Here is a 26,628-nt window from a genome sequence, read left to right on the forward strand (position 1 = left end):
AATTACACCCCTTATATGTGTGATGGCCTGGGAAAGCACTTCACATGGTGACATTCTTTACTATATCGAGTTCGGCACTGTAATGTGTTTCTATCCGACAGCATGATCAAAGCTCATTCTTCAACATGTTAGAAAAGCAAAGTTAGTAAGGACATCTTACACATTTTCCCAAGAAAGTCAGAGTGTTTACCACAGCGACCTTCCATGGCTTTTCTCAGACCACCGCATATACTGTACATATGATCTTGTTATACTTTTGGATTTAAAGAAACAAAAACACCACATCTATGATTCCTCTCCTTTAACTTTATTTATCAAACTCTTTCCATGTGCAGTCCATGTTTGTCAAGAAATGTTAAGTTTTACATGTCCATAAAGAATCTACACGGAATGTTTCAGCTAAATAAAACTCAGCCATTAAGCCACACTAATGCTATGGAGTTAGCCTTAGGTTTTCAAATATACCACAACTGTCACACTTCTGCAGAAACCTAAAGATCCCATGCAATCATTTTAAACAGGAAAAAGAAGCGCTAAATAAATAGAGGAACTCTTCAAAGCCTTTGCCAAACCTGTGGAGCTTCTGTCACATTTTAGGAAGAAATGGAATGATTTACCAATGTAGCTTTGTAAACAATTTTGAGCTTGGTTAACATTGTGAACTTTCACTACTTGGTAAACATTTGTTCACTACTATGTTCTTGTTCAGTTTAAGTGTTATAGTATGTGACTCTAGTTAACCATGCAGAATCTTTTCCTTTCTGAATGGCAACTTGAAATATATTTTTTTTTAAAATTGGTTTCCAACCTGTGGCAAACTAGACATTATATATCAAATTATATAATCTTATCTTACATGGTATCCCGTCATAAATTAAATTTTGTCATCAAATCCATTGTTCCCAGAATCCATAGTGACCCAGACCAGGATAACTTAACTGGTTACTAAAGATGAACACCTTTTCATGTAACTACGTGATATCACACACATTACTGTAACTCTGATGCATGTGCATTATCCATGATCACAACAGTTAAAGCTTTAGGGTTAAAAGTAGATACTCCTATGCAATGTGTATCATAGACCTTTCATCTGTGTTTGACATAATTAAATAATCTTTTAGTGTAATAAATTTTAATACTTCATCTAAAGGTAATCTTCACTGTCCGGTTTAAGTCAAACACAGGAAGCTTTTCCTGATAGAACCAATGAATTCACACTCACAAAATTTTTCAAGGACATATACAGAGAAGGCAAACTTTTATGCAGCCCTGGTGAGCTCATCAGTAAATTCAGCCATAAGGTCATGGACCCAGATGTCACTATCCTCCTGAGACGTGTCCACCAGGTAGACGGTGAGCTTTCGGTCCCATGGCTGTTCTGCCTCCTGCACCGATTCTACCTGCGCCACCATTGGCTTCTTCTCCACATGGTTCCTAAATACAATGGAAGCTTCTTCAGACCACTGCCTGGACTTCACTCCTATAAAGATTGTAGAGATTACTGTACATGCAGTATGTATGTATGGTGAAGACCATAAAGGAATTCAAAGGTTGAAAAAGGCATGAATTATATTTCCTCTCAAAACATTTACAAACATTACAAAGTGAATAGAAGAAACAATATAATTGTACAATATAAAACAGAATTTGCATAACATCACATGTCCCACCCAACTCACTTTGCATTTTTAAGGTGGAAATAATTTTCAAAAAATTCATAGCATCCTCCAGATGTCGCCATTTTCATCACATTCTTTTGTTCCTTTCTTTTTTCTGAATATTTATTCTTAACATTTACAGCGAGTGCAATTTTTTTAATTCGGTTTTAAAATAAATACAGGTCTTGTTAACAAAATAAAAGGTACTGCCCAAAAGTCATATATGGCACAAACCTCTTATAAAAGGATTTACTGTATACTATAATAAATAACATGCTCTCCAATGACATCGAAGGTTTATTTTTTATAATTTAGTTTTGAATGCACTTTTTCTAGTTTAAACTTTTCATTAACTTGCCATCGATCATTGATTTCCCATACTATCCACCATGTTTCCCCCTTTTAAATGGCATTGTGTCGCTGCTGACAATGCCCCATTGTGACATCAGATTTGTCACATCAGATGTGACAGATTTTCTTTACATTGACAATAACTAATCTACAGTATGTATTACTACACTGACTGCAAAATCATGTTGTTAGAATAAACTTCAAATGTGTACTGCATATAAGGTATATTTGTATTTTTTAGATTTTCTCCCGATTTCAGTTGTGTCCAGTTCCTCCCCGTCACTCCCCGTAATGTGCTCCCACATTAAGGCTACTGCGACCACTCACACTTCGAACTGCTCGCTTATGCACCATTGGGGTGGCGCAACACTCAAAGGACAGTGCTATCTGTTCCTTTCGCTTGCGTGAGCTCACGCAATCAGCCCTTGATTGGCCGTAGAGCCATAATTAATCTGAGAGCACTTAGTGCCTCCCATCCCACCCTGCACCCTCTAGACCCTCGGCTGAAAGAGGCTACAGCATCACCCGCGGATCAGACATCTTGCATCTGCATGTTGCACAGCTACGCACATGGTACGTAGCAGCAAACTGTTTACTAAGTTTGCTTAGATTTAAATTAACTCGTATCAGCACAAAGGTACTATGATATGCATCATATGGTCCCTGGTAATTTCTATCCCTAATTTAACCTACTAGCAAACAAGTTCTTAAGTTTTACAAAATCAATCCTCATACAAGAATCATTATATTTAAATATATTGAGGGTTTTTTTTTTGGACCAAATGGAACACCTTTAGAATTTCAGGCTAAACAATCTTAAGGAGAAAAGCAGAGAAACATCTCTATAAGCAAGTCGTTCTACCTGCCAGCTGAGCAGTGATGCCCTGGAAGGGAAGCTGCCTGAACTCCTGGATGAGGGGCCTCAATACAGCACAGCTAACCAGCTCGTGCTTTCCATAGTCTAGCTCATAAACAGATACCAGGCCGTTGCTCAGGACTCCTTTCACAAGCACTCGATGCCAACTGGAAATAAAAAAAAGTCATGTTTTTTTTACAGCTCTATTAAGATCATTAAGCTATCAGAACAAAGCTCAGTAATCTACTTATGGGACTTTGTATATGTATGGCACTTTTACCTACTTTTTCTCCACTTTGGCTGCATACACCTGGTTCTTTTCCACTGTGAGTGGCTTCTCGTCTGTCTTGTTGTAGTACAGAATCATCTCTTCCATTAAGACAACCAGCTTGTACATGTCCTGCCATGGCTGGAGCACAAAATGGCCCGGATGGCACGCGACTGATACGTAAATGTCTATGTTCTGTCCCATTTGAGGGAGCTCAAGTACAGGTGGCAAAGGCAGACTCCCAGACACGGTGCTACTGGGACCTAAATTGGGTTCCAACCTCTTAGGTGGGTGTGGAGGCTTGCCTGCAATGTTGGTGCTTGGACTGTAAGTGCCACTAGTGGGTGTAGGGGTAGTGGTGGGGGTCATGGGGGGTGAATCTGATAATGATGTTCGAGTAGCGCTCTTCAGAGACCCCTGGCTGCTCAGGAAGACATCGTCCTGGTGCTTCCAGAGATCTAAACTGGCTAGCTGGCGGTTGAGGCTGTAACCAGGGTCGTGGAAGTTCTTGTTAGTAAAAAGGTAGACATGGGCCAGACGCTTGTTCTCTTCCACTTTAACAATCTGAAAAGAAAATGAATAAATCAAAAAATATGGTTTTAATGAAGGCTAATTTCAATTGGAACCGAATATCTTGTAGTGCTAATTAGCTGGAAACCAATATTACAAACAGAAGTAACATTATAAATTAGCTTTAAAATCATTTCCCACGGTTAAAGCTTATAACAGAATGTAGCTTTAATAAAGAACTGGCCTTCAAGCTGCAGTCACTGCAGTGTAGAGCTGCATCTCTCAGCCACTGCACTGCATCTGGAGTCCAACAGCCCACACTGATGGGCAAGTCTGCTAAACAGCACTTCACTGCCTATGTACAGATTACACCTGTATATGTTATTTTACAGCATTTACACATATTACATGCTAACTATGCAAGTAGGTTCTCTGAGTTTTAAGATATATACATATATGCCGGTAACATGCACAGTGCTTCGAATTTAACCACTCACCTGAGGTGGGATTGTGATAAGGTCACGGAAGAAAGGGGGCGGGATCTCCCTCAGTTCAGTGACTTCGACAGATGCCTGCATTCCCACATCCACAAACAGAATGTCCAATACCCGTCTACCATGCAGGTTAGTTATCTGCACATAATAAAGAGCTTAATTTCATGTTGATGTAATGAAATTTAATAACAGTGCTTCCCCATTAGGCAGTCATTTTCCAGGAGTATTTTAACTACATCAGAGTTCGATCATTTCCCATCCATACAATTTCCATCCATTAGCTATTTCTCGCCTTTAACATCACCTTTCTTTCCACTCTTGCCATGTCACCAGGTGGCTGAACACACACATAGAATGACACTATCTGCCCTCTTTCACATACATACAAATTACATGAATATGAATAACCCCTACTAAACCAAACCCAAAATTACTATAAGCATTTTCATTAATTGATTTTATATGTATTATATACAGGTCCTTCTCAAAAAATTTGCATATTGTGATAAAGTTCATATTTTCTGTAATGTCCTGATAAACATTAGACTTTCATATATTTTAGATTCATTACACACAACTGAAGTAGTTTAAGCCTTTTATTGTTTTAATATTGATGATTTTGGCATACAGCTCATGAAAACCCCAAATTCCTATCTCAAAAAATTAGCATATCATGAAAAGGTTCTCTACACGAGCTATTAACCTAATCATCTGAATCAACTAATTAACTTTAAACACCTGTAAAAGATTCCTGAGGCTTTTAAAAACTCCCAGCCTGGTTCATTACTCAAAACCGCGATCATGGGTAAGACTGCCGACCTGACTGCTGTCCAGAAGGCCATCATTGACGCCCTCAAGCAAGAGGGTAAGACACAGAAAGAAATTTCTGAATGAATAGGCTGTTCCCAAAGTGCTGTATCAAGGCACCTCAGTGGGAAGTCTGTGGGAAAGAAAAAGTGTGGCAGAAAACGCTGCACAACAAGAAGAGGTGACCGGACCCTGAGGAACATTATGGAGAAGGACCGATTCCAGACCTTGGGGGACCTGCGGAAGCAGTGGACTGAGTCTGGAGTAGAAACATCCAGAGCCACCGTGTACAGGCGTGTATAGGAAATGGGCTACAGGTGCCGCATTCCCCAGGTCAAGACACTTTTAAACCAGAAACAGTGGCAGAAGCGCCTGACCTGGGCTACAGAGAAGCAGCACTGGACTGTTGCTCAGTGGTCCAAAGTACTTTTTTTGGATGAAGGCAAATTTTGCATGTCATTCGGAAATCAAGGTGCCAGAGTCTGGAGGAAGACTGGGGAGAGGGAAATGCCAAAATGCCTGAAGTCCAGTGTCAAGTGATACCCACAGTCAGTGATGGTCTGGGGTGCCATGTCAGCTGCTGGTGTTGGTCCACTGTGTTTTATCAAGGGCAGGGTCAATGCAGCTAGCTATCAGGAGATTTTGGAGCACTTCATGCTTCCATCTGCTGAAAAGCTTTATGGAGATGAAGATTTCATTTTTCAGCACGACCTGGCACCTGCTCACAGTGCCAAAACCACTGGTAAATGGTTTACTGACCATGGTATTACTGTGCTCAATTGGCCTGCCAACTTTCCTGACCTGAACCCCATAGAGAATCTGTGGGATATTGTGAAGAGAAAGTTGAGAGACGCAAGACCCAACACTTTGGATGAGCTTAAGGCCGCTATCGAAGCATCCTGGGTCTCCATAACACCTCAGCAGTGGCACAGGCTGATTGCCTCCATGCCACGCCGCATTGAAGCAGTCATTTCTGCAAAAGGATTCCCGACCAAGTATTGAGTGCATAACTGAACATAATTATTTGAAGGTTGTCTTTTTTTGTATTAAAAACACTTTTCTTTTATTGGTCGGATGAAATATGCTAATTTTTTGAGATAAGAATTTTGGGTTTTCATGAGCTGTATGCCAAAATCATCAATATTAAAACAATTAAAAAGCTTGAACTACTTCAGTTGTGTGTAATGAATCTAAAATATATGAAAGTCTAATGTTTATCAGTACATTACAGAAAATAATGAACTTTATCACAATATGCTAATTTTTTGAGAAGGACCTGTAAACTGATTTATCAACACACTTTATGAATGAAATATATATTGGATTTAACCAAATGCATCTGGTTTAGCTTTAGCTTCCTCTTGTCTTGTCCTTTTTTTTATTCAGTTTTTAAAACCTGTTCAAACATCCTGCTCTCTCTTACCTCAACTCGAGAACATTTGCCTTTGTATCGAGCCAGACAGATTTTTCCACAGAATGGTCGTGAAACCAGCAATTCTGATGTGACCTGGTGAACAAGAAACAAAGTAGTGTCATTAATGAGTTACTATAACACTTACTATCCTTATACAGGCCTGAATAAATGTTAGTCCTCTTCAATTCTATGCATCTCTGTGTAAAAACAATCATCTATAATCATCTGATCATTGCAGGTCTTAATGCTTGGCAAATGCAACCTCAGGTGAACAATAACTTTTTCCATCACTCCATTGTTTATTTAATAGTTTTTTAATAATAGTTAATAATATTGTCCGATAGTTTGTTGATCCACTTTCAGCAGCAATAACATGAAGTAATCATTTCCTGTATGACTATCTGTTACTCACATTGTTCAAGAGAAATTTTGGCCCATTCTTCTTTATAACGTTATGTCGGTTCACTGAGGTTTTTGGGCACAGCTCTCTTAATAGCCCGCCACAACATTTCAACTGAACTGAGGTCTGTACTTTAACTAGCTCATTCCAGAACCGTTATTCTTTTATTGTCCAGCCATTCTGATGTATGTATACTGGTGTGCTCCAGATCATTGTCCTGTTTCCTGGCCCAATTTCGACCAAACTTTGGCTGTCGGACAGATGGCCTCACACGTGCCGCTAAAATACTCTGGTATACAGAGGAGTTCATGGTCAATAACTCAATGACTGCAGGATGCACAGGTACTGTGCAAAACTAATACAAATCATACACACCACCCCCGTGGTTGACAGTGGGTATGAATTGTTTCTGCTGAAATGGTACGTTTGTGTTTTACCAAACATTGCACTAGGCATTAAAGCTAAACAACTCCACATCTATCCATAGGACATTGTTCCAGAAGTCTTGTGGTTTGTTTAAATGCACTTTTTAAACCTCGAAAACTACACATGCACCTGGGTCATGCATCCATGATCTTTTTTTTAAAAGAAGAGGTTTCTCCTGGCAACCTTTCCCCACAAATTATTGTTTTATAACCCTTATGTGCAACAACAATTACTTCCCTAAAATCACTGCTTTTATCTTCTCCTCTTGGCATTGTGCTAACACGTACCCGAATGCTCCAGACCAGCAAATCACCCAAACTCTTACTTTAACAGAGAACCTGCTGACGATCAATTAATCAAGGGCTGATGATTAGCAGCAGAACTTACAATTTAATTTTGGTATTAATAAGGGCTCTCTATCTGTTTTAGCTCCCACACCTCCTAAAAGAAAAAAGTCTGGGAACAAATGGAGAACATGTGGAGCCTTCATATTGTTGAGAACTCAACATGTGTAAATAAAGAAATAAATTTTTTATTTATTATTACACAACACAGAATTAACCGAAGGCCCAGGACTTAAATACATAGTTCAATTCAAATACATAGTTTTATGTGTCCAGTGATTACACACCCACTATGGCCTTTGTACCTGGTTGTGGAAATAGCTCTCTGTCTTCTCCAGGATATCAGTGAGTTTGGTCAAACCACAAGAGGGCAGTTGGCAGTAGAATGTCCCATCTGAACACACACTGGTCACACTCACATTCATGAAGGTGCTGTTTAACTATGGGATAAAAAGCAGTGCAATGTCAGAACTCATGGCACTGACAGACAATTCACAACAATCTAGGTTTGGTTATACTGGGTACCTGCAGAGGGCACTCTAAAGACTTCTCTTGCAGGGCTTTCAGACAGGAAGCGTTGATATTAATGTCATCTTCCTGCGACGTGTCATATAAAACCATCAAAGGAATGTCTTCTCTTTCCAGGATCTCAGCCAGTAGGATTTTACCGCTTGCCATGGAGTCAAATTTTTTCAATACTGCTGGCTCCATAGCAAAGGCTTCAAGGCCTAACACACATCCAGTGACATACATTACAACTACAACCCTTCCAATGCAAATATTAACAGTGTACGTCTTCTAAAGTATTCAAATGAATTATCAAGATTATTTCTGAAACTCACCTGCCAATTTACATCTGGTAGCTTGAAAAGGCAGTTTGAAAAATTTCTCATGCAACTCAAGCAGCTTGCTTTTACTAATAATATCAGGAAAGCCATGATCCACATAAATAACCTGAAAGAACAATTCAGCAGTGGTTAATTGTTAACTTAATCAGTCACTTTATAAATTATACATGGTCTTAAATGTCATATACATCAGTTAACCTGGGTTTACACTGACCAAACTGAGGCCCAGCTATGCTGTTGCAAACAAAAACTTCCCAAAGATAAGATTATTTGCCAGATACTTGAAATTAATAGTTAGAAAACACACATCTTTATTTAGTGCCATTGAAATTTTTTTTTCCAGGTTGCAACTGTTAAACCGAGGCTTGTTTTTGTTTGTTACCCAATATTCTGCACATGCCCGCAGAATGTAGTAATTTTCATCAATCCCAGAAAATCTTTCACATAACCTGCCATTATACATGTTTTTTTCATTTCACATAGAACTAGGAATAAGAACATTATGATCACAGTAAATCTGATAAATGTTAGTCGCTAACCATGCGAAATCGCCAAAAGTAAGACTTTTGTGGTTCTTTTACAAACTGTCGGAAACACACCATAGTATAGAATGCCTTGGCTTGCATTATAAGTTTCTTTCTCTACAACTAAGCACAGAAACTTGTTCCACATCACAATGCCCCTGTGCACAAAGCCTAGTTCCTAAAGACATGAATTACCAATGTTGGAGCAGATGAATTCATGTGTCCAGTTCAGAGCCCTGACCTCAACCCCACTGAACACCTATGGGATGAACTGGAAATCTGACTGCACAGCCACAGTGCAAAATCTCGTGGAAAGCCTTCCCAGAAGTGTGAAGGTTATTATAACAGCAAAAGGTGTAACTACATTATTTAAAAGCAAATGAGTGTTAGGGTCAGGTGACCACAATCTTTTGTTTAAATTTTGTACTTAAACCCACTATGATTTAATTATGACATACACACCTTGACTTTGTCAGACCTGACCTCACACACTTGTGCCCGGAGGATTTCTTCCTCTTCTTCAGCAATGACTGCAGTTAATTGGCCTGGTAATAATGAGTTCAGTGGTTTCCGGGTGTTATCCTGTCTGTAGAATTCCTTCATATCATCTTCTAGCCTTTCCTGTGCCTTGGAATATCCCTCCCCTATGTACCTGTTCAATACAGACAGACATGCTCAAATAGTGTTCCTGTTGATGAATAAATAAATATCCTTTTTAAAAAAATAGATGAGAGGTCACGATCTTTCTTTACCTGAGAACGACACTGTTAGTGCTGCTGGCCTCAACCACGAGGACTGAGGGGTACTCTTCCATAGGAATAATCAGTGGAGGCACAGATTGAGAACTGAGACGTCTGCCTGCCTCCTTTCTTACCTTCAGGTCTGCAGAGTCTGTCTTATTGCAGTTTTCATCTTCTAAGACCTTCACGTAAAGAATTGCTCTTTTGGGGTTGTCTGGCACAGGGTAGTCAATGGTGCATATATCTGAGAGCAAGGACAGGTTGTCGAGTACATACTCCGGTAGGTTGGTCTTATACGTATCCTGGTAGAGTTTGGGGAGGGCATGAGCCCATAATCCACTGCTGTACTTAAGAAGAAGCTCAGCTAGGTTTTGTTTAAGGTCCTCAGGTAGAGCCTTGGGGGATGCCAGTGGGCTCAATGTATTATTCTTAGGTTTTCTGGACACTTTCTGGGGCTTTGGAGGTGATAGAATCACTTTGTCTGAGGTGTGAGTCATTTCAAGACTACTTGTGTCACTGTTTTTGCTAACATCCTTGGCTGGGTACAACAGTAGCTCCTGAGATTTGCTACCATATGGTTTCTCAACCTGCACATTGAAGAAAAATCTAAATTTTTTTTTATTTTTAGTCATGATTTATTCAGCTGTGTATTTAAAAGACAAATGTTAACCATATACATTCACCATATAATTTAAACAGCTAAGTAATCCAAATCAATTATAAAAAAAACATTATTGTAACAATAACTACATTTATGTATTAATGCAAAATTAATGCAAAAGTTCACAGAACTGGGGTTCAGATGAGTCATCCAGATCTGTAAATTTGTAAAGAAATTTGTAAAGATTTGGTTATGCTATGGCGAAACTCACTGTGCAAATATGCGTCCACTCTTGCAGATCTCTCAAGGCTTCACTGGGCAGCTCTTGCTTGTAAAGCTCTCGGTATAATTGTGGAAGTTTAGACACCCAGAAGCCATTGCTGTGCTTGCTTAGGACCTCTTTGAGGCGGGACTGCACCAGTTTAGGACTGTAGAGACTTACTTGTGTTTGGGTTTTTGGTGGAGGAGTGCTTTCATTAAGGTTTGAAGAAGCTGGAAATGTTCACAGAGGTCAGAACAGAAACTTTTTACCTGCAACTACCTAGTAAGAAACAACTGAAAATAAAGTACAAGGTGAATGCGGATATTAATAAAGTTTGCAAGTAAAATTTTAAGCAACGGATTTGAACCCAAAGGCAGGTCGTTAATGCAGACAGATATAAACTTACTCCTTATCTTGCACCAGTACTGGCGCATAACCAACTATTAACATCAGCTTGGATGGGTGCCTGCTGTGTAATAACTAGCCATGAGACTGCCTGGGGCTGAAGATGGCTTTATTCAAGCAGTAATGAGGACACTGTTCACAGCATTTCCTAGTGACAGGACCCTTAATGATGAAAGCTCAACCCCTACAGCAGCCTTTAAGGACACTCAATGGAGACTGGGACATGTCTTAGATGTTCTGCATCATTAGAATGATTGGTTTCTTTGGCACTGGTCGCAGTTTCCTGCCTTGTGCACTGAACTTAAGAAGAAGAAAGAAGACTCACCATGGCTCTGTTGAGGGTTTCTTGACAGGTGGGCGTGAACTTCCTTTTGGAATCGAGATGGCAGGGACATCCTTTTATCCGATCTGGGAAAGGGTAGAGATCTGAATTTGAAGTGCGTGCTTTGCACAATGCGCTATGCAAAGCAACCAAAGCAGTGGCATGGTGTATTTTATTCACACGTTAGTATTCCTGACTGACTATTTTTTATGTTTTTGAAAACTATAAGCACCATGCTTTAAATTGACTTGTGTAATACTCGTCCCTCAACCCCAATTAAATTTAAACAGTGACTCACAAAACAGTGTTTTGCAATAGGTTTACTTGTAGCATGAATAAACACTATAGATGTGCGTTGTTCATTAAAGTGCCCGTATTGTGCCATTTTAAAGGTTGCTAATATTGCTTAATGAGTCTCCTAAAACAGGTTAACATGTATGCAAGGTCAAAAAACACTTTAGTTTTCTCCAAAAATAGATTTAATTTTACCCCATTTCTAAATTATTCGTAAACGACTCGTGTGAAGCAGTTCGAAGATTCAGTCTGTCTAAACCCCTCCTTTCTGTGAGCCCTCACTGCTGTGATTGGTCAGATGGCGCGGCCCGTTATGATTGGTCTACAGCGTGTGTCGGAAAACCAAACGCCCATTACCATAACTGAATGACAGCTCTGGAGACCCGTCAATACATAGAAAAGATGGCGTCGATTTTACCCTATTAATTCGAGCCGGAGTCTGACGATGAAACGGTTAAACACTCGCGAAGTGCGCATGACGCTTGCCCTTCTATGGCAAGCCCCGAGGGGAAAAATGCATCATTATTGGATGAATGGTGAATGGTGGAGAATAAACAGTTAAAAAGGATTTTGTGTGCTCTCATTTTTATTGTTTTTTTATATTACAACGTGTTTAAGCGAACCCGGCATGAATGCTCCGTCACCTTAACAAGAGTGTAGCGTTAATTGTGAGATGGCGGGCAAGTTCTTCGGGGCGTAGAACGTGGGCGGACATTATGTAAATATGTTCCGGAGTGACGTGGATCCGTAACAAAGAAATATTAGATTTGCTAACGACTCGTTTAGGCGAATGTGAGCCTACTATTTTTTTTTATAGACATAAACTTAATTTATCGTGCACTGTCGGCGTCACAGATAGTGCAGATAGTTTATGTTCACATACAGCTACATGACACACTGCATGAAAGATCATATTTGAAAAAGCATAATAGGGGCACTTTAAGAATATTCTAAATTTAGGCTATAATCAATTCATGATCCCAAAAGGTGTTCATACTGTATAGCCTAACAAAGGCCTTAAACAGCTTTTCCTTCAATACAGTCGTTTTAATATTATTACTCAAAACATATTTCCACCAGATATTAAAGACTATTGTGCAGGTATTAGGTAAAGCCCGGAGGCTCTTATTTCATTTAATTCTAGGTGACATATGGACTGAGCTGCCACCAAAATCTATACCAAAAGAAAAAGTGCTGATTCATTGCAGACTCATTTAGAAATGCTAATCTGGGATGGCAGAAGGATTAGCGACCCACAGCTCAGTCGTTTAGCTATGCCATCCCCGCTTTCTGCTCTGCATTGTGTGTATGTCACAGAGAGACAAAAAACAGCTGAATGGGTAAAGTCAGTTGTTTACTGTGAAAAGGACTGACTGTTGGCTAGAATGATTCTGCATAAACACACACACACACACACACACACACACATTCCGCTGCTAAATACACCAGACTAAATGAACATTCAGCTGAGCTCCACTCTGCATTTCTTATTCAAGTCACAGCAAGAGAAGACAGCAGACCAGAACTCGGGGAAGAAAGGAAAAGAGGAAATGTTTTTTCCATCCACTCCTATGTCTGTCTCTGAATAGCTCTGTCGCACTTTATAATCTGTCCTACAGATCGTGTGTCTTTTGCATTGCTTTATACGAAACATAATTTTTTAAAAATGCTAATAGCACTCAGCTCATCATTGCTCTTTCAGAAGCAGTCTGCTTTTGTGCTACATGTTCTACTCATTCATACCTGTCAAAAGTAAGATTGCCCCTTCTGCTGGGTGTGTTTGGTGGAGTACTGTGGAATTTACTGCCTCTCCCATCAAACTGAGTCTCCCTCATGCTCCCTGTGTGACCACTACCACGACCCTGATGACCCCGGTATTCAGGCTGCCTGAGAGATGTTCTGGGTTTGGCTATGGAAAAAAAAAAAAAGAGAAAATCTTTTACACAAAACAAAAAGTTATGGCGGAAAAAAAAAGGGTAAATGTCAATGCAATTAGAAGTAAATAAAAAGTGTTTTTTCTTTATTGCTAGCATCCATATATAATTGTTTAGGGAAAAACAAGCCATTATGCTCTCCAAAGCGTACACAGGCAAACAGAATGATGAAATATCACCATATCTTTCTATCAATTCATGGTTGCATCACACACAGTACTTCAACAAATCTCAGACACCTTAATCATAACCTCCTGCCTTCATTCACTGTAACATTCATACCTCTGTACTTGACTCAAAGACGATCTCATTGTTTGTCTGGCACAGATTAGAGCATACTGATGAAGAGTGCAGCAATATTGTGAAAGAGTCCTTTTTTCCGATCTTGCTTCAGGTATGTATAAAATGTACTGATGCCTAGACTGCTCTTATGCTAAACGCTCAGCAGGTTTGAAGCTCCGGCAAAAAAGGAGACGAGAGGAAACAGCATTTGCTGAGAGATACAAGGAGGAAAAAAACGACAGATGAATAGAAAAGCACTGCCGATGATGTGCATCTTCATTCAGCTCCTTCTCCTTCTCTCTCTCTCTCTCTCTCTCCCTCTCTGTTGCACTCTCTCTCACTGCATCTCTGATTTGAGCAAGAACAGGGCTGCTGTGTTTCTGCTGTATCATCCTACAGCTATACTGCTACATTGAGCTCCTGATCCAGGAACAGTCTCAGCACTGCTCGACCAGGAAGTCAGCAGTAGAGAATATAGTCTGCTGACTGGCCTTATAGTGAGCTTTATTCTTAGCATCTTTACATCCTCAGAGGAGTTTAACTAGGACACAGTCATCTTAAAGTCTCACCCCTAAAATAATAAGGGTGATCAAGACAACTCCTAATCTGAGATGGAATACACTTTGTCTAGGCTCCACAATATAAGTAATATCAGAAATATATTCAAAGTTCTATAATTTAATGACTGTTAATACACTAAGCAGGAATTAGCACTGTGTATCATTCTGACTATGTGTGCAAGATAGAAAAAAACGCATTAATTACCCCTGACTATGAAATTAAATGACCGGTTCACAAGCACAGCATACCTCCAGCAAAAACCTCCAGCCAGGTGCAAACATTATTATAACGTTATGTAATAGTTTAAAAAGTATTTTTATATTTTTTTGTACTCCTACCATTTAACACCAGAGGAGAAGTGGGTTTGGCTCGCATCTGGCAATTGACCACCTGAGGCCGGCCGGTCTTCTTAGCTACATGCTGCCGAGCCACTAGCTTTGTGATGTTCGCTTTTTTATTCTCCACAGTAGCATAACACATCACCTTTAAGATAGAACATAAACAGATACAGAAAGGTCAGCGGTTTCCTGTGTGTTTTTAAATTCAAAACCCCATCTTGAGAAATGATGAAGTCTATAAGATTATACATATCTAAAACAGTATAAATACAGTGCTTCCAGATAATCATAAGTCATTTACTCATCTTCTATACTGCTTTATCAGTAATAGAAGGTTACTGATAAAGCAGGGTTGCAGGGACCTGGAGCCAAACCCAGGAGGCTTAGAGCACAAGGCAGGGTACGCCCTGGACAGGGTGCCAATCCATCACAGGGCACACACACACTCACACACTCATTCACACACTTTGGGCAATTTGGGAAACCCAGTTATGGCCAGTTATATTTTCTGCATATCTTTGAAATGTGGGAGAAAACCAAAGTACCCGGAGGAAACCCACCAAGCACGGGGGGAACATGCAAACTCCATGCACACAGAGACGGGAATCGAGCCTGGCCGGGAATCGAACCAGGACCCTGGAGGTGCAAGAAGACAGTGCCAACCACTACACCGCCTAAGCTGGAATATATCTTTGCAAATTCTACTTTTAATTTTCTGTCATTAATCCAATATTGTGAATATACATACTTCTACATATCAATATTTTGTGTATGTACAGTACTGTCCAAAAGTCTTGAGCCACCCTCATTTTTTCATATTAAATTATATTTAAGTACATTTAATTATGTAGATTACATTAAAGGAATGGGAACAAATGTTTTACTGTGATAGCCTGCAAAGTGCCTAAAGATACAAACTTAGCAGCAATCTCATTTCCCCTCTTGTCTGTTCCAACCACTCAGCATTAAGCATCAGCAGTATACTAATTACTGTCCTAATCAACTGGTTATCATCTGCACCCGTTTCTCACTGGTTCATGCTTTAAATTAGATTTATTTTTTTTATGCTTGAACGATTCACAGGTCACTGTGAAAAATGAGAGACAAAAAGTCATTCAGGATGCCTGGAGAACTATTCCTCAGGAATGCAAATACAAGAATGTCTGGCTCTTTGGAAGCAAAATGTGCCGAAATGAGTGATGGCTCACGACTTTGGCACAGCACTGTACTCTGAGTATTATCTCTTAACTGAAAATAGACATGTACTCACAGACTTTTAAACATCCTCTATGGTTCAAATACAGAGTCCTATTCAGATCAAAACTAATGAGAAAATTAATGTGCCGTGCACGTCAGGTACACGGATGGTAGTGTTTGCGTCCCAGCTATGAAACATTCTTATCATGCACATACGTTGATTCTTTTTGCATGATACTGACTTAAGTGAGGAGCACTAGTATTAGTATAGAGTCAGTATTACATAGAGCATGAATGAATGAATGAATGAATGAATCAACCAATTAATCAATCAATCACCTCAAACTCCATTACCCAAAACACATCACAGCCTACAAAAATGGCCACCATGGACTACTTTTTCCAACACATCACTACTCACTCAAGTCAGACTCACCTGAGTCAGACTCAACTAGTCATGCACACTTGTTTCTCAGTCATACTCGACATAAACAGACTCTGAACGCATGTCCCTTGTGACGTATTGGAATGTACCTGAGATACTTTATTTGCTCATCAACTGAACTTTTGCCTGTCCTTGTTTGCAGCCCTGATTTGCATCTTTGATATATACGCCTGTATTGATTAAGGAAAAAAAACACTAATTTGCATTTTCATCTGTTTACGGCTATCATTTATGACAAATAACCTAAAAAAAGAACTGTTCCAACACCTCCATATGGTTGATTTTGTTTATACTATAGGCAAAAGAAATTCTCACAACTGTTGCATCTTACCTCCCCAGAGCGAGTCCTGTCCAGTTGCATCACGGAGGGCATGCTGCGCAGTAGGGCATCTACTGTGGTATGGCCCAGCTGTTTGTGTGGTATGGTTTCACCTGTAAGTTCTTTATATTCAGCCTGCAGACGAGACAGGGAGATTGCAGGTCTGGATTGCAGAACAGTCAGCAGCCTTTTTTTCACTGCCTCTTCATCCACCATCTTAGAAAAACACACAAAAAATTATTCTTAAATATACTGCATTTGATTTCAGTTTGTTAGTACCTTAGTCACTACTTTTGTAAAAATTCGGATGCCTTCACCTCCTCCAGAGTTTTTCTTGACTTGGCTAGATGTTGCAAAGAGGTTTCACTTAACCAAGGAAAGCATAATGTGATTATTTACTTTATTTGTCGTCTGTGGTTATCCAGGCCTTTTCGTGTTGCATGCCCTATTTTTAAGATGTTGATTTGGCCACTCCTGATGTGTCATTGTCGATGTTGACATTGTCAACCTCATTTACTTGCACAGACACCTCTTAGTGAGAGTTCCCATGAACAGCCATCAAAAAGCAAAATCAACTGCAGACCTTTAATTTTCTTAATTAATGAAACAATGAGGAAACGGGCCACATTTGTCCATAAAACCACTGCCACCTGTCCAATTACTTTTTAGGCAAGAAAATGAAGGGACATTATGACAACAGCTGTAATTTATAGTAATTTACATTGCGATTGTGATTTAAACTGTGACTATTAACTGCACCATTTTCTTTCCAAATATTTATCACCTCAAGAAATACTTTTGACTAATTTTGCAAACATTCCAGACTAAGCTTTCCAGAATTGAAGCTTTTTGAAATTCAATATTTGTACATGTACCTATTGTGATTTCACATTTTATATGATAAATTGTGTAGCACTAATAATTTCTAAATGGTTAAAGTGATACTTTTATGAAATCCTTCTAATTAAAGGTGAAAATCTACACAATCACATCTTGATGGCCTGATTTCAAATCCACTGTGGTGATGAAGACAACCTCACAAAAAAAATTCATTTATGCCCTAAAATGTATTTGTTAAATTATTATTCCATAAATGCTTAATATATTTTGATTGCACATTAAATCAGTGCTATTCCTGCAGGAGGGTTTAAATATACTGTAGACCTTTCAAGACAGACAAAAACCAACAAGTCAATAAACTTTTCCATACTGCTGCTGATCAATGGCGGATAATTATTTAAGGCAATTGTTCATATAGCATTTGTCCAGGTAAAGTTAACAAATGTAATCAATAAAGCATAATATAGACAGAAACAGTTCAATTACTCATAGAACTTGAACTGATCAAGGACGGGGAATTCTACAGACATGAATCTAGAATTTAGTGAGATGGTGAGAAAAACAAAAAACATTGAGTGAGTGACAGTTCTGTGGGTGGGAACACCTTGCTAATATAGTCAGAAGTCAGAGGAAAATGGTCAGAAGGATTACTAACTCTCATTCATGCATTCTCTATACTGCTTATCCTGTACACGGTCCCAGGGAATTCAGAGCACAAGGCAGGAAACACTCTGGACAGGGTGCCAATCTATGGAAACGCCAAATAGCCTAATCTGCATGTCTTTGGACTGTACTGTAGAAAAAAACCGAAGTACCCGGAGGAAACACACCAAGCACGGTGGAAAACATGCCGGGAGAACATGCTAATTCCATGCACAGTACGGGCAGTTTATTTAAACATATCTAGTGACACACTCCAGTGCTTTCTCACACACTGGTTTATCTCTGGGAGCTTGTCACTATATGAACATATATTTAAAATGTGCTAAATCATATTCAACTGTTGAAACTGATTTGCTCAGCCTCTCTCTTTCTCTCTCACACACGCACACACACACATGTATATGAGTAGCCTTGCCCATCCATGTTACACACATAAACTTTGCTCGTGAAATGCTTATAAATACACAATAGTTTGTGTGATTGGATGGCTGGTTTGCCAAGTCTGTTTTACAACCAACAGTTACGAGACAGAGCTCTCAGTAAAAATAAAGCTGTCAGAAAAAGACTGTATCCAGACCAATCAATCTGAAGTTTACAAAAGGAATCAATGGAACACTGCTACTCAAACAACATATTGTAGCGTTTTTACGCCGAGAAGAATGCTGGAGAGACGAGTGAGCTTTTTTGCTACCCAATGCAATGGCTGGGAGTACTTTATTAAGCACACAGCATGTAAGGCATGAGCAGCACCTTCACTCAGGAGCCTACATCCAATTCACCACTAGCTTGAACTGGAGCACATTTCACACGTCACACACCCCTCACACAAACAGGGCCGAAGCCACCAACCCAAACACCTTTCCCCAACATGGTGAACACACACCGACATCCCCGCAAGGCATGCTGGTCGTCAGCCGCCGCCCCGCCCACGCCACACTGCCCCCACCCGAGCTGTGACCGTCCCTGGTCACCATGATGAACTCCGTTTCGGAGGCGTGGAGGCGGTCGGCGCTGGCGGTGGGAACGCCGGCGTCCTTTGGCAGGTGAGGAGTGAACGCAAATGTAGTCCTGAGGCGGTCCGGCCTCCAGAGTTCGATGGTTCCCCGGCGTGCGGCTGTGGAGGCGCAAGACGGTCCCGGTGGGGCAAAACTCGTGCCCGCCCTGCCAACCGCACCCGGTAGATGACATCGGAGAGCCGAGCTGGCTGTGAGTGTCCACGCCCATTCGCCTCTTCTGCCTGGCGATGGGCGGTTCACAGTTCCACAACCCGTGGGAAACAGTGGAGCCGGTGTCCACGAGCGCCCGCAGTAAGACGCCGTCCGGCACACAGTCGATGTAAAGCCCAGCGCGGCTTACCACGCGTCCTCCCGGCGCTAGTCTAGCGGCTGCTGGGGTACGCTGTCCCGTGCCTCGGCCTCGCCGCGAAACGTCGGAGAGTTGCTCGTTGCCTAGCCGCGACGGGTAGCCCTGTCCCCGGCTAGGTTCATGAACCGAGCGCCACTGAGCTGCGGGCGGCCGCTCGGCTCTTCCGCCGCGATGCACCGCCGATATGGGATCAGCGCGCTCGGCCTCGCGCAGCGGCAGGTCGCTTTGCCGGCTAACGGCGCGCGGAGCTGTCTCTTGCTCCGGCGCTTGCGCTGCGCCAGCCTCCGCCCCGAGATCCAGCGCCGGGATTTTCACCTCGCCGCTCCGCGTTGGTTGCCGTGGTGTGCTCGCTTTAGCGCCGTCGGGAAAGCGCTTCTTCGCGAGTAGTCGCTCCGCTACTCGGCGGCCCGCTTGGATTTTCAGTAGGTCTTCCGTTGTGCGCTCGAACCCGTTACTCTCCATCCCACTTCTGACACCAATGTAGCGTTTTTACGCCGAGAAGAATGCTGGAGAGACGAGTGAGCTTATTTGCTACCCAATGCAATGGCTGGGAGTACTTTATTAAGCACACAGCATGTAAGGCATGAGCAGCACCTTCACTCAGGAGCCTACATCCAATTCACCACTAGCTTGAACTGGAGCACATTTCACACGTCACACACCCCTCACACAAACAGGGCCGAAGCCACCAACCCAAACACCTTTCCCCAACATGGTGAACACACACCGACATCCCCGCAAGGCATGCTGGTCGTCAGCCGCCGCCCCGCCCACGCCACAATATAATATCCAATACTGAGCACCACATGAAATGCAAAATCTTGTGCTTCATGTGTGCTGCAGAGAAACAGGATGCACAAACAAACGATTTACTTAATGTTTAAAAAAAAAAAAAATTATTTAATGTCCTTTTACTTACTATTAAAGTTACATGCAATGTGTTTCTCTGTGTAACCTTTCGGGAAAGTTACAGTTAAGTTATAGTGCATCTGAGAATGGTATATCTGTGATGTCTCAGATTTAATTATGCAAATTTTTAAAGACCTTTGAGAACATCAATATTTACCTTTTTTTTCTATGTAAAATCAATTAGTAATTTTTGTCTTACAGTACTGAAAATCACAACTTACACCCTGGTTAAAGTTATAATAGTTAATGTTAAGTTCTTATTTTTATTAGCCTGAGTGTTCACTTAAACTGAACATGTTCAATCCAAATCGTGTTTTATATATATATATATATATATATATATATATATATATACACTCACCTAAAGGATTATTAGGAACACCTGTTCAATTTCTCATTAATGCAATTATCTAATCAACCAATCACATGGCAGTTGCTTCAATGCATTTAGCGGTGTGGTCCTGGTCAAGACAATCTCCTGAACTCCAAACTGAATGTCAGAATGGAAACGAAAGGTGATTTAAGCAATTTTGAGCGGGGCATTTTCACGCAAAGGGAAAAACATCCAGTATGCGGCAGTCCTGTGGGAGAAAATGCCTTGTGGATGCTAGAGGTCAGAGGAGAATGGGCCGACTGATTCAAGCTGATAGAAGAGCAACTCTGACTGAAATACCCACTTGTTACAACCGAGGTATGCAGCAAAGCATTTGTGAAGCCACAACACGCACAACCTTGAGGCGGATGGGCTACAACAGCAGACCCCACCGGGTACCACTTATCTCCACTACAAATAGGAAAAAAAGGCTACAATTTGCACGAGCTCACCAAAATTGGACAGTTAAAGACTGGGAAAATGTTGCCTGGTCTGATGAGTCTCGATTTCTGTTGAGACATGTCCATCCCTTTATGACCGCCATGTACCCATCCTCTGATGGCTACTTCCAGCAGGATAATGCACCATGTCACAAAGCTCGAATCATTTCAAATTGGTTTCTTGAACATGACAATGAGTTCACTGTACTAAAATGGCCCCCACAGTCACCAGATCTCAACCCAATAGTGCATCTTTGGGATGTGGTGGAACGGGAGCTTCGTGCCCTGGATGTGCATCCCACAAATCTCCATCAACTGCAAGATGCTATCCTATCAATATGGGCCAACATTTCTAAAGAATGCTTTCAGCACCTTGTTGTATCACTGCCATGTAGAATTAAGGCAGTTCTGAAGACGAAAGGAGGTGAAACACCGTATTAGTATGGTGTTCCTAATAATCTTTTAGGTGAGTTTATATATATACAATATATACAGTGGTGTGAAAAACTATTTGCCCCCTTCCTGATTTCTTATTCTTTTGCATGTTTGTCACACAAAATGTTTCTGATCATCAAACACATTTAACTATTAGTCAAAGATAACATAATTGAACACAAAATGCAGTTTTTAAATGATGGGTTTTATTATTTAGGGAGAAAAAAATCCAAATCTACATGGCCCTGTGTGAAAAAGTAATTGCCCCCTGAACCTAATAACTGGTTGGGCCACCCTTAGCAGCAATAACTGCAATCAAGCGTTTGCGATAACTTGCTTTTACAGCGCTCTGGAGGAATTTTGGCCCACTCATCTTTGCAGAATTGTTGTAATTCAGCTTTATTTAAGGGTTTTCTAGCATGAACTGCCTTTTTAAGGTCATGCCACAACATCTCAATAGGATTCAGGTCAGGACTTTGACTAGGCCACTCCAAAGTCTTCATTTTGTTTTTCTTCAGCCATTCAGAGGTGGATTTGCTGGTGTATTTGGGTCATTGTCCTACTGCAGTCCCAAGATCGTTTCAGCCTGAGTTGACGAACAGATGGCCGGATATTCTCCTTCAGGATTTTTTGGTAGACAGTAGAATTCATGGTTCCATCTATCACAGCAAGCCTTCCAGGTCCTGAAGCAGCAAAACAACCCCAGACCATCACACTACCACCACCATATTTTACTGTTGGTATGATGTTCTTTTTCTAAAGTGCTGTGTTACTTTTACGCCAGATGTAACGGGACACGCACCTTTCAAAAAGTTTTTGTCTCGTCGGTCCACAAGGTATTTTCCCAAAAGTCTTGGCAATCATTGAGATGTTTTTTAGCAAAATTGAGACGAGCCTTAATGTTCTTTTTGCTTAAAAGTGGTTTGCACCTTGGAAATCTGCCATGCAGGCCGTTTTTGCCCAGTCTCTTTCTTATGGTGGAGTCGTGAACACTGACCTTAATTGAGGCAAGTGAGGCCTGCAGTTCTTTAGATGTTGTCCTGGGGTCTTTTGTGGCCTCTCGGATGAGTTGTCTCTGCGCTCTTGGGGTAATTTGGGTCAGCCGGCCACTCCTGGGAAAGTTTACCACTGTTCCATGTTTTTGCCATTTCTGGATAATGGCTCTCACTGTGGTTCGCTGGAGTCCCAAAGCTTTAGAAATGGCTTTATAACCTTTGCCAGACTGATAGATCTCAATTACTTTTGTTCTCATTTGTTCCTGAATTTCTTTGGATCTTGGCATGATGTCTAGCTTTTGAGGTGCTTTTGGTCTACCTCTCTTTGTCAGGTAGCTCCTATTTAAGTGATTTCTTGATTGAAACAGGTGTGGCAGTAATCAGGCCTGGGGGTGACTACAGAAATTGAACTCAGGTGTGATAAACCACAGTTAAGTTATTTTTTAACAAGGGGGGCAATCACTTTTTCACACAGGGCCATGTAGGTATGGATTTTTTTTCTCCCTAAATAATAAAAACCATCATTTAAAAACTGCATTTTGTGTTCAATTATGTTATCTTTGACTAATAGTTAAATGTGTTTGATGATCAGAAACATTTTGTGTGACAAACATGCAAAAGAATAAGAAATCAGGAAGGGGCAAATAGTTTTTCACACCACTGTATATATATATGTACATATATATGGGGACAGGGGTAGCTCAGTGGTTAAGGCATTGGACTACGGTTCGGAAGATCCCAGGTTCAAACCCCACAACCACCAAGTTGCCACTGGTGGGCCCTTGAGCAAGGCCCTTAACCCTCAACTGCTCAGATTTATAATGAGATAAAAAAAAATGTAAGTCGCTCTAGATAAGAGCGTCTGCTAAATGCCTAAATGTAAATGTATATATATATACTTGGGGGATTAGTTATTTGCTTTGTTCTTAAGGGCTCCCTTTACATTTAGAAAAAATTTTTAAACCCATATAAAATCCAATGCATTAACCAGACCTTCTGATTGCTCTTTTTGGTATCACTAGAGAGGAAGATGTCTAACTCCAGCTAAATGGCTTTAATTGTCTTTTGCGACACTCCTGGCCAGGCGTTCTCTTTTACTCAGGTGGACGGATGCCACCTCACACACTCACGCCCAGTGGCTCAGAGATATTATGTCCTTTGTTTGTCCCTGGAGAAGATTCACTACTCAATCCGTCATTCAGACTTGAAATTTTAACAGGTGTGAGGGCCCTTCCTTGTTTTGTTTTTTTTTCATATACGTTTATAGTTTCATTCCCCTCCTAGCTCTCTTTTACTTTTTACTTTTTTTTTTTGCATGCAGACCCAAAAACGTCCAGCTTCACAGTTTTCGTTTCTCTCCTGCCTTCTTTAAATATGCCTGGCATCTAGCCTTTCTCACACGTTTAAAGCTGGCTTGGAGTCAGGGAGGGGTGAGGTGGGTGGTATAGGGGTTTATAAGGGGTTTATAAAATGTGCATTGAAACACTACATGTTTACTCTGTTATATCCCTGTTTAAAATCCATACAAATATTGTTGAAAAGAAAATTCAATGCCATAATCAGACGTTACAAACCTGAAATGTTACAGCTAGACTAGCTTTTTTTTTTTCACTTCACATATTTAATATAGTAAGCTAAGACATGCTCAGTGTACAGGATAGTCACTGGTGGACTGTGTGTGTTACCTGGTGGACTCAAGATAATAAAGATGGCTGGAATTTATTCAACAATGAAACTGAAAGTTCCTCGAGAGAAACAGACGCGGTTTGAGCTGTTGGGCATTGAAATGACAGACACACCCTGGACACCAGGTCAGCTTACTGATCACGGCGCGTGCACACAGCACTACTCCAACATTTAGACCAGATTCAACTCCATTACTTTGAGAAACTGGTTACATTTTGTTCCTTTTTTTCCCGCCTGATAAAAGTTGTAATTATGAACTTGGAATAGTAATGTGGCACCAAAAGTGGTGACGTCACTCTCTCTCTCTCTCTCTCTCTCTCTCTTTCTCTCTCTCTCTCTCTCTCACACACACACACACACACACACTAGGTTAAAGACTAGAGCAGGTGTTATGTGAATTAAATGAGATGGAAAAAAGTTTCTTAGTTAAGCAGTGCAGCTCTGCGCTTTCGTTATCCGTTCACTTGTCACTTACTCTGACACACACACACACACACACACACAACCTATTCAAAACGGTAACATGTTTAATTCGTCAACGGTCTAAGGCTAAAAGTTGTTTTAAAGCGCTTACCTTGCTTTGAGCGTATGTACAGTGTGTGTGTGTGTGTGTGTGTGTGTGTAATAACCCGCTTCTGCTGTCAGAGCGCACCGAGTTAATTAGGGATGTCAACGCGCATGCGTGGGAATACAAACCAGATGAACCTGTCTCCACCACTAAAAACTCGAGTGATTGTTAGTCAGAAACCATTCCATTCAATTCATTTTTTATAAATTCATTCATATAGCGCTTTTAACAATAGTCATTGTCACAAAGCAGCTTTACAAAAAGAAAATTAGGCAAATTAGTTTGAAATGTGTGAGGAAATATGTATGAAGCTAAATTCCTGGCTATGTGCTACAAAGGGGTATTGAAAAGTTTGGAGATTAGCTCTGTTTACAAGCTCTTTTTTTTTTTTTTTTTAATCCTGCCTCAGGTTTTCCTTCACTATAGACGGTCTTGGAAGACCTTGGATGTCCTGAATGTTGAAAAAGACAATGAGCATGCACTTGGTTAAGCTGCAAACTTCTCTGACCATTTCGATCGCAGAAGACTGTTGCTTCGTCTCAAGGTCGTAGTACCCATACACCATACATAAGTTTTGTCATGGTAATGGTCCTCGACCTGAAGGACGGGTCATCCACGGTGTGCTGGTGGAATTTTCGACGCAATATTCATTTCAAATGGCATGTGCGGATTGCCCGGACAGTTCCGTATGACACACCGACAACAGCAGCAATGTTGTGGATTGTTCTCTGACAATCATCAAGTTGTTTTGACATTTTCAAGGGTTCAGCTAGTAAAAGGTCTTCCTGATCTCTCATCGTCTTCCAGTCATGATCTTTCTTTTGCGTGCCACAAAAAACACCTTAAACAATTCCCTGCAGCATTGCAGTAAACTTGCCATGTCACGCAGCAGATTAGCCCGGGTTCATGAAGAATTTCATGTTCGCAGTTTTTTCTGGCTTGCTGTCCATGATAAAATAGGAGACATGGTGATGCACGTGGTCAAATTTGCCCAATGTACACAGGATGATGTCTTTTGGCACACTGACTTATGAAGGTCGATGCTTCCAGAGCTGTGAGTGCAGCCTTGTGCTGCCATCTGTTGGCATGTTACAATACCAGTCTCAAGTTTTTGATACACCCTCAGACAAATTTGATTTGTTTTTAGTCACAACATGACCATTTAATACATCATCATAGACAACACACTGAGGCAACACACCTTAAGCATGAATTGGCAATTTATATTAAAGTACAGGATAAAATAGCAAACAAATACAAGAAGAAGGCAATTTGTGATTACATATGGATGAACTGTAATTAGTAAATAATAGTAATAACAACATTAGTATATGTAATAAATGGAAATGCATAGTAATTCATAACATTTATACAATTACAACAACAATAATAAGATATATGATGTATAACATACTAGCCTTCCACATTTCACAATATAATTTAAGGCTATAATATATATTTATATTATTTAAATATTACTACTTCTATAACTAATAATAATAATAATAATAATAATAATAATAATAATAATAATAATAATTATTATTATTATTATTATTATTATTATTATATAATTGTCATGGACAAGATTTGCCCTTATGTCCCCTGTTTATTTAGGTGCCTTGTAACCATCCACATTCTCTTCCCTTTACTATATGTCTAGTTAAAAGTTCATCCCTAAGATTAAAGCAACACAGTAAATTACTTGCCAGGGGTAATAAAGATGTGCAATATCTATTCTCAATTTTTTT

General features: G+C 40.4%; 1 protein-coding gene across 2 annotated transcripts; it reads right to left on the reverse strand.

Annotated features, from left to right (window-relative positions):
- Positions 1-299: 299 nt before the first annotated feature.
- On the reverse strand, positions 300-24,920 carry tdrd7b (tudor domain containing 7 b). Of its 2 annotated transcripts, XM_053495616.1 has the most exons (17): positions 24,884-24,920; positions 16,616-16,819; positions 14,643-14,787; positions 13,271-13,436; positions 11,237-11,319; positions 10,516-10,736; positions 9,656-10,230; positions 9,366-9,555; positions 8,374-8,485; positions 8,057-8,259; positions 7,837-7,971; positions 6,371-6,454; positions 4,144-4,278; positions 3,891-4,001; positions 3,153-3,700; positions 2,875-3,035; positions 300-1,483 (listed from the first exon to the last, which is right to left on the reverse strand). In XM_053495616.1, exons 2-17 carry the CDS (start codon positions 16,817-16,819, stop codon positions 1,263-1,265), a joined length of 3,294 nt encoding a protein of 1,097 aa, XP_053351591.1. In that variant the 5' UTR covers positions 24,884-24,920; the 3' UTR covers positions 300-1,262. The 2 variants fall into 2 exon arrangements, with proteins under 2 accessions (XP_053351591.1, XP_053351592.1); XM_053495617.1 differs by lacking the exons at positions 14,643-14,787; positions 16,616-16,819; positions 24,884-24,920 and adding an exon at positions 13,744-14,013.
- Between the last annotated feature and the right edge of the window lie 1,708 nt (positions 24,921-26,628).

Source organism: Clarias gariepinus, chromosome 1, assembly GCF_024256425.1.
Source record: "Clarias gariepinus isolate MV-2021 ecotype Netherlands chromosome 1, CGAR_prim_01v2, whole genome shotgun sequence".
NCBI lineage: Eukaryota > Metazoa > Chordata > Actinopteri > Siluriformes > Clariidae > Clarias > Clarias gariepinus.

What these genes read in the sequence shown, in the direction of transcription:
- tdrd7b (XM_053495616.1), bottom strand. Translation starts at nt 16,819, where the DNA reads ATGGTGGATGAAGAGGCAGTGAAAAAAAGGCTGCTGACTGTTCTGCAA. An exon ending in AGTGGACGCATATTTGCACA is followed by an intron (nt 10,231 to 10,515) that starts GTGAGTTTCGCC and finishes TTCAATGTGCAG; the next exon opens with GTTGAGAAACCATATGGTAG. An exon ending in ACTAACAGTGTCGTTCTCAG is followed by an intron (nt 9,556 to 9,655) that starts GTAAAGAAAGAT and finishes TGTATTGAACAG; the next exon opens with GTACATAGGGGAGGGATATT.